This window comes from Saccostrea cucullata, unplaced genomic scaffold (assembly GCF_032062105.1).
Source record: "Saccostrea cucullata isolate Sc308-1 unplaced genomic scaffold, CSIRO_AGI_Scuc_v1 ctg28, whole genome shotgun sequence".
Lineage (NCBI taxonomy): Eukaryota > Metazoa > Mollusca > Bivalvia > Ostreida > Ostreidae > Saccostrea > Saccostrea cuccullata.
The window spans coordinates 574,531-582,991 of NW_026939565.1; the positions used below are offsets into that span (position 1 = coordinate 574,531).

The following is an 8,461-nucleotide window of genomic DNA, read 5'->3' on the forward strand; positions in this document are numbered from 1 at the left end:
ATTTTTATGGAATGCTTTCTTCTAAGTAAATATAATATAGCAAATAAAAACCACCTTAATTAAGGTCAAGATCTAGTAAATGAAAGGTGCCTACAGATTTATCAAATTTGAGAAATAAATTCCTTTAATGATACTTTACAACTTTAGCGTGGTCAGATAAGGTGTTTCGGGGCATAATTTGTAGGTAAAAAAGATGAAAACCCATGTTTTAAACTGTCATTTTCAATGAAGTAGTAAGAGAACCAGTCATGAATATGGGAGGGGTTTTTTTCATATTCGACAAAGGAAATGTATGCAGATTGCCTACAGTCTCTCAGAAAACGGTAATTTGTATGTTCATTGTCTCTTCTTTAAAATAACATCAAATTTAATATAAGTATCCTGATTCGTTTTCATATGATTTCATATGGAATGCCATGAAAATACCCTATTTTCTATTATAATTCTGCTAAAGCCGTAGAGTACGGGAAAAAGAAAGTTGATTATGACGTCATAATGGATCTAGCACCAAGTATAATATTTGTTAAATCAAGGATTTTTTGAGAAGTATATTTTGGATAAGTACTCATAAAGTGTAACTCAAAATAGCAAAGAAAATAGGAGGTCAGTGTGCATCCTACTGATTATTTAAGTTGACCTTTTTGCACTTAAATTTTATCTCTTTGTAATTACTTTAACCCTTATTATATTTGATCAGATGTAAGCATGGCAAGAAACACAATCTTATTTTAATAAAATAGTTTGAATAATATTTATCATTAAACAAATCTTGCAAATTAATGCGCGTAAATTATTGTGTGACCTTTTTTGCACTAAAAAATAACATATTTGGTGTATTAAAAAACTTAATAAGCAATAAAAAATTTTCTTATATCAAACTTTTTACGACTTAAGTGCTGATCAGTACAAGTATCGAGTAGTTTAAAATAATGAAAGAAAAAGGTGGGGTCAGTGATGTTAATTTTGAAATATTTGTCAAAATATGTTTTCAGGCAAAAAATTGTAAATTTGATCTTGATAATATATTTTCATTTTTTGGAAAAGTTTGTTGAGGGAAGGTGTAAAATTAGTCTAAAAATATAAATTTCTATATTAAATATTTTTAGCAATATCAAAACGGAAACTATTCTACAGTAAAAGTATATATTCCATTACATTAAATTTTATAAATGTAACATTTTAGAATTTTTGTAATATCCTTCCACCAAAAGAAATAGTTCATAAATCTTGCTTCTTTGTAGATTTTTTAGCAGCATTTTCATTGAATTTTAAAAAAATTACATTGTTGAATTTAAATATGTTATAAAAATTGAATTTAAATAAGTAGTTTTTAATATAAAAGCAAATAAAAAGCTGACGAGTGACTTAATTAAGGTCGCGGGTTTGTCGAAGATTAAAACTACGCAATTTATATGATTTGGGCCGACTTTCTTGTGCACATCTGATTATGACGTCACAACGAGAAATGGGAAAATTCAGTACTATTATCTAGCCAATCTCTCACCAGAGGGCGTTTTACGCGTCCGCTCCAACACGTAAGCGGAGCGCGCCCTCTGGTGAGAGATTGTTATCTAGCTATAACTTGTTGAAATTTGTAGTTTTGTGTAACAGTATTCATACTGCAGGGGCGTAGCTAGACGAAAATGATGTGCACGCCAAAAAAGGCAGGGGGTCTGGGGGCCGCCTTGAGGCCCCCAGTGGGTACAGGGCTTCGCCCTGGTGGGGGCCCAGGGGGCGAAGCCCCCGGGCTTGGGTTTTCACGTTTAGACTGAACAAAATTTACGGTATTTTTAAATATATAACGTACGCTACGAGATTAAGTCAACTTCGCGATATTTTGATTTATGACACCAAAAAATAATAGATCTATTAATATTTAAAAAATACATATTTTTTTTTTTTTTTGATAAAATCAAGTGCATTGTCTTAATTTTTGTGATTACTTTAAAAAGGTATTTTTAGTTCCATTTTTTGTCTAATTTTTAAATAATGAAAATAAAACAAAACAATTTCAATCCAGCAAATTTAATTTCCCCAAAACGTGTCGCGTCATGTTTCGTGTTTTATCGTTTATCCTTTACCTATTTTTATTTGTATATATATCTCGACAAATTTTACTATTATTTATCAGTCATTGGTGCTAAGAATTTTTATAATTCTTATTGTTTCACCTAGTGCTTCCACTAGTTGACACTTAACTCCATGTATGATCGGCCACCAAAAAATGATTGTAGCAACACGTTGGTTATTTATTTATTTATTAATTATTTATTTTTAGAAAATATTTAGTAGTCTACACGATCATACAGAGGCCTGTTCTCTTATTAGAACAGAGATTTTGAGGCTGGAAGCACTAGGTGAAACAAAAAGATTGTAAAAATTCTTAGCACCAATGACTTATAAATAATAGTAAAATTTATCGAGATATATATACAAATAAAATCCGGATTAACTATAGGTATTACATATATAACGTTAGGCCTGCAGGCATAGTAAGTTTACACGGAATCTTTTAGGAATTTAATTTTTTATATGACGATATAATCGATTTTTTAATAATTATTTTATAAAAATGCACAGTAATTTTTTTTTGGAAATGTGCACGCCATGGCGTTTTGCGTATACAGTACGCCCCTGCATAGAACATGCTGAAGTCATAAAAAATGAATTCTTTTTATACATGTATATCAGTCGAAAACGAAATATATGTATTTAAAAACAGCGTAAAGAGATAGAAGAGTAACATTATAAATAACATGCAATACGTATTAAAAATTAAAAATAAGAAAAACCCCAGAAAAACGGAAAGGGGGGTTCGATACCCCAATTGCCTGTGTAAGTAACGGCATACGTTATTAATTTCATGATTGTACATAATTATTTTATTTGCTACGTTGCTTTCCATGTTCATTCAGTAGAATTAATGTTATACTAGTATACATGTACATTGAAAGTCTAAGAACAAAATCTGCCTGTTGATTATAGATACCCCTGTGATTACGCTAAATAAAATTAATGTTCAGATTCTCGTCCCATTTACTCCTCTAAAAATTCCTTACAAGGTTTTTAATAATTTTTAGAGGAGTAAATGGGACGAGAATCTGAACATTAATTTTTTTAGCGTAATCACAGGGGTATCTGTTCCAGAAGGGAATACAAGGTCACTTTTATTTGCAAATCCGACAAGAATCTGTGCATGAAGAAAACAAAACAAAAAGAAAAGAAACGGTAAGAAATCAACACATAAAGAAAATATAAAAAAAGAAACTAAAGGACTGATTGTTGGTTTACGCCTCTTGCGAGAATTTTCACTAATATTTGACGTAAAGAGAAAAATGTCTAATAATTGTTTTATTGGTTTATTGACTTATTACGATGTTGGTCATTTGAAAGCAGATAGACGTGAATTTCCTATTTTAAAAAAATCAGTATAATTTGTTTGTTTGTTTGTTTTCGCTCTGTGCACCGGATCGATATTCACGACGTCAAGCGTGACGTCGCGATATTTTATGACGTCGTTCTTAAAGAGGCTGGGGTGGCAGCCATTTTTAGACTATTTCGATCTCCTTCAAAAGAAGAGCTCCATATAAAGATATACAAAAATGATCAAATTTTAAAACTAAAATGTATGATTTTTTTTTTTTGCCAAATGATAGTTGACAGCTTAAGACACCGTATCTAAAAAAATAAGTTACATCTGGTGGTTAATTTGTGGTTAATTTGTTGACCCCCAGCCTCCTTAAAAATGCTACATTTTTCAATATAAAAGCAATTATCTACAATTAAATTACGAGAAAATGAACCCGAAGACATATTAATTTTTTCACATAGTTTTATTTCAAATCAATTCTAGTTTTAAATACCAAAGGATAAACAAATTCGTCTGCACAATTTAAATAAAAACCTTGCATGAAAACAAGCCAAAAACGACGTTTTTCCTAAAAAATTCAATAGAATAATGTCGAAAATGTTACTACAATGAAATCTTTGGAATTCAATTACAAAAAACGGTGTAGACGAATTTTATAAAATTTTCAGAGAATGGAAATCAAAGGTAGAGAAATCATATCGGTAATTTTCATGGTATGTTTTCGGACACTTTTAAAAGCCCCGCAAACCCGCGACCTACGTTAAAGTCATTTACTAGATCTTGACCTTAAGGGGGCCGAGTGGGGTTTTATTGTGTGAAAACTACAATAGCGAAACTCTTCATTTTCATACCATATATAACATACATTAACTCCAGTGTACATGCCAAGTTTGGGTAAAATCTACCGTCCAGGTATTTTTAAGGGACCGTTTCAAAGTACAGGTACATTTACTGTAGGATTATGTAAGAAAATACCATTTTTTTTCTTTTCAAAGCAAACGTAACAACGTCAACCTACCAATCAATAGCAAAATCGGTTAAAAATCAGTTATATGAAATTATAATGACATATTAAAACCTGTATTTCCTTAATTTTGTTTAATTTTATCAATTAAGCAAAAAAAAATTGCTTTAAAACAGTCAATACGCTTCATTTTACTATGATGTGCGAAATATTGCGCAATGAAAACCACAGCCCCCCCCCCCCCCCCCCCCCCGAAATGTCAAAAAGTTTAATTAATGTAAACAAAATGAAAAACTTCATTTATTTATTGTTTTAATTTTAGAATGTTTGGAGTCCCATTACGATGTTCTCTGCTGTACTTTGCTCTACTAGCATCTGGTGAGAAAATATCCCAGAAGTTCAGCCTCGGGGCATTTAGAGAGGACTTTAAAAGTGTCGAAGAAACTTGTCAGGCGGTTGGATATGTCAAGAGAAATTGTCAAAATGTCTCCGGTAAGAACGTTTTAAATAAGTTCCATTTTGCATGTCAAATAGGACAACTTCTATGATTCCCAGTTTGGATTCCCAAATCGTATTTCTGTCTCCCGCATGATGCAGTGGTCAGAGTCCCTAAGTAAGATGTTGATCCTAACAAAGAGGGTTCGAATTCAATGTTTGACCCGGAGACTGGTTATGATATGAAACTATACAAACCGCGAGGTCCCGGGAAAGGTGGTGGCCAAAAATGATCCCCCAAATCCTAAAGCCCATAAAAGTGCCGAGTACCGGTCTAAATTTGAAACCCTCAATTGACAAGTGGTTGCATCTCAATACTATACATATGAAAGAAAAAAATTCTTAATGAAAAGTATAACTCTCGTAAATCTTTTAAAGCTAGCATTTTTTCCAATTCACAAAATTCGCTCTTCATTTCTTTGGCTTATTTTTATTGCTAAATTTATCTTAAAATACTAATATCATTTACTTTTTCACACATAAATTAAAGTATTTTTTATTTGCTTTTCAGCTACCCACATTATTGCTTTTCATGTCCAACTGAAAAATGATGTTGGAAATCTTGGAAATAATGCAAAGGTAGTTTTTGAGACTGTTGTCTTGAACGAAGGAAACGGATATGACGCAAAATCTGGTATCTTCACGACTCCGACTTCCGGGATCTACGTATTTGATTGGACAGCTGCTGCCCCGGGTGCCAGACATGCTTACACGGCATTACGTGTTAATGGGATCGGAAAAGCGTGGACAAACTGTCACTATGGTGGAAATAAATGGATGACTTGCAGTAAGATGGTCGTGTTGAAACTGAAGAAAGGAGACAAAGTACAGATTGTTGTTCACAATGGACCTGGATATTTGATGAAGAAAAATACTTCATTTTCAGGATACAAACTTTAGTCTTTAAATGAAGGGTGTATAGTTTGTTTGTTTGTTTGCTTTTCAAAATAAAAACTATGATGAAAAGTAAAAAAAAAAATATTCATGAGCATCTGTTTTAATATTTGATGAAAAGAGAAATATTACGGGACATACCGGTAGATATGTATGAAAAACGAATTAAAAGATATAATTTAACGAAAAAAGGTAAAGGTCACGTCCATTTTAGCTTTTTAAATTCCAGGGCCCAGGTTTCCATTTTGATTAACGTAATACGACTTCCATTGTTATTGTAATTGTGCGATTCCCCCCATGGGTTATTGATTTTATTGTAATTGAATGAAAAACAATTTTTTTAAAAGATATTATAAATCGGCAAATCAAATTTTAATATCTAACAAAGAGGAAGCCTTTTCAACACTTTATACAACCATTACCCACGACAAATTAAAGTCCAGGCTTTTTATATCATTGACAGCTGCATTTTCAATAAGAATTGAACTCGTAAAACTTACCTTGTCATTGGTCTTTAGAAAAATATTTTGTTAAAAAAAATCTTTGATTGTTCACATAATAAATCTAAAATGACATCGAAAAAATGCTAAAGCTATCCTAGCTAGTTTTCTGATTGACATTATCTATATGTAGTTTTTGGAAATCGGTCCTTCCAACAATCTGTCGGAATTCCCATGAATACCAATTGCGCCTCTTATTTAGTAGATCTATTTTTGTAATCATATGAAGCAGAATTTATTTAAAACCTTAAACATAAGAATTTAAGAATTTAAAAACACTTGCTGCTACTTTCAACTCGATATGCATGTATATAGGTATATCGACGACGCATTATATATCATTTTACAATTATATAATTATAGTACATGTATGTATAATTATTAATAATCACTTATTTTCGTTGGGGTTTAACTTTCGTTGATTTAAGGTATTGAGAGATCCACGAATTTATGACCACCACAGTTATGTAAATTTTCTTGTGCATTACTACTAAACATTCTCCAACAGCGAAATCAAATCCTTATACAAAGCAATATTTTTTCCTCAAACTTCGAAAATTTGAACTCTTGAAAACATGTGTTTTTACGGTAGTTACTTAGATATTTATATGTGGACTTGATATATATATGTACGTCCCATTGAGCTTGAAATGGAGGATACCACAGATTCTAACACACCTCTTTTTTATTTGGATATTTTCTAGAAAAAGACATTGAAGGTAACCACGGGCCTTTAGATCGCTTTAATTCGACTTAATTTGAAGTGTTATCTTTTTATACATGTACATTCCATTTTTTGAGTCGGATTTTTAAAAGCGATCTAAAGGCCTGTGAAGATAACCTAACTAGGAAACTGTATGACTAACTTTTCTGTCGTCAACCCCCTTAGTTATACACTGTATGTAGCAATATATATACCAGTACTTTTATCACCTCCAGTTGGGGTTTGATTAGATACGCTCGCAAGTGCATGCTATACGTATAAAGAACAATTTCTAAAACGAGAAAAGCTAATGTCAATTGACAAGTTGATGAATCAAGGATATCAACAGTCTCGTTTAATTAAAGTCATTGCAAGTTCTATGGTTGATACAATGGCCTTGTCAGCAAATACAATCTGTCATTAAGTTGAATGTTGACTGACGTTTTTTCATATCAATTGTATCCAATAATTTCCCACTAATTTCCCTCATCATTACTCGGTGTAAACAGCGGTTGTGACCCAACAAGGAATGCTCACTCCTTCATGGCACCTGATTCCACCTCTGATGTTTCTAAAAGTTCGTGTTTAATTGCTCCGCTCCTAATTTGAAGTGTTTAAATGGATTTCTGAGGGTGATTACGGTTTGTTCATATTTCTTCTTACCCCCCCCCCTTTATAGTAATAAAAATCTACATGGTAATGCCTTCCCCAAACCTTTAGGGGGTGGGGGCTTGGGGCGTAGATTCAACAAATCGTACTCTGCACTTTTTGGGGTTTATTCAATGATGACTTTTCCTGAATATTTTCCTTAAAATTCCTTTGGGGACTTACCCCCAGGCAGAGACAGGGGATTCCCCGTCAACGCCTGGAATTTTCATATACATGTATATCAAATAAAATATCTATGTAAAAGTAAAGAAAATTTATCCAAGGACCCATTTTTGTAATAGCCCCCCCCCCCCCTTTTGAAAGGAGAGTAATGCATCTTTAGAAAATTAACTTTGCAAATTGTCTTCTATTTCCCTTTTCCCTTGAAAGACATTTGTTTTCCCAGGTTTCGGAAAGTTGTCTTGTATCAGATGTAATTCTAACAGCATAGATGATGAAACTCATTTTTTAATAACATGTAAAAATTTGATAATCAAAGAAAAGAAATGTAATGAACAAAAACTTTATTGGTTACTCAATACAGAAGATAGAAAACTCTTAATTTTGTAGGCAAATTTATAAATGATAACATGTTATAGTAGTATTAGTCTTTTACACATACATGCATATTGTTGTATTCCTTTTAATTGAAACAGGATTATTGTTGAAATGATTTATGTCAATTACTAATTGTATAATTGTTTTGCTATTCATTGGCTTATCTTTTCCTTAATTATTATTGTAATAATCTCATACTGTCTGTAATGGGCTCTAAATTAGAAATAAATGTTCTGTTCTGTTCTTAATTATCCTTGAACCAACCGTCTATGGTCAAGTTCAGATTATTAATTTCCTTTCCAATGAGCACAAATTGCCTTTTTTTCCAA

General features: G+C 32.0%; 1 protein-coding gene across 1 annotated transcript; it reads left to right on the forward strand.

Moving 5' to 3' along the window:
• Nucleotides 1-4,656: 4,656 nt before the first annotated feature.
• Nucleotides 4,657-5,742, forward strand: LOC134253263 (complement C1q-like protein 4). Its single transcript, XM_062735777.1, has 2 exons — nucleotides 4,657-4,826; nucleotides 5,341-5,742. The coding sequence occupies exons 1-2, from the start codon at nucleotides 4,658-4,660 to the stop codon at nucleotides 5,727-5,729; spliced, it is 558 nt and encodes a 185-aa protein (XP_062591761.1). The 5' UTR covers nucleotide 4,657; the 3' UTR covers nucleotides 5,730-5,742.
• Nucleotides 5,743-8,461: the final 2,719 nt, after the last annotated feature.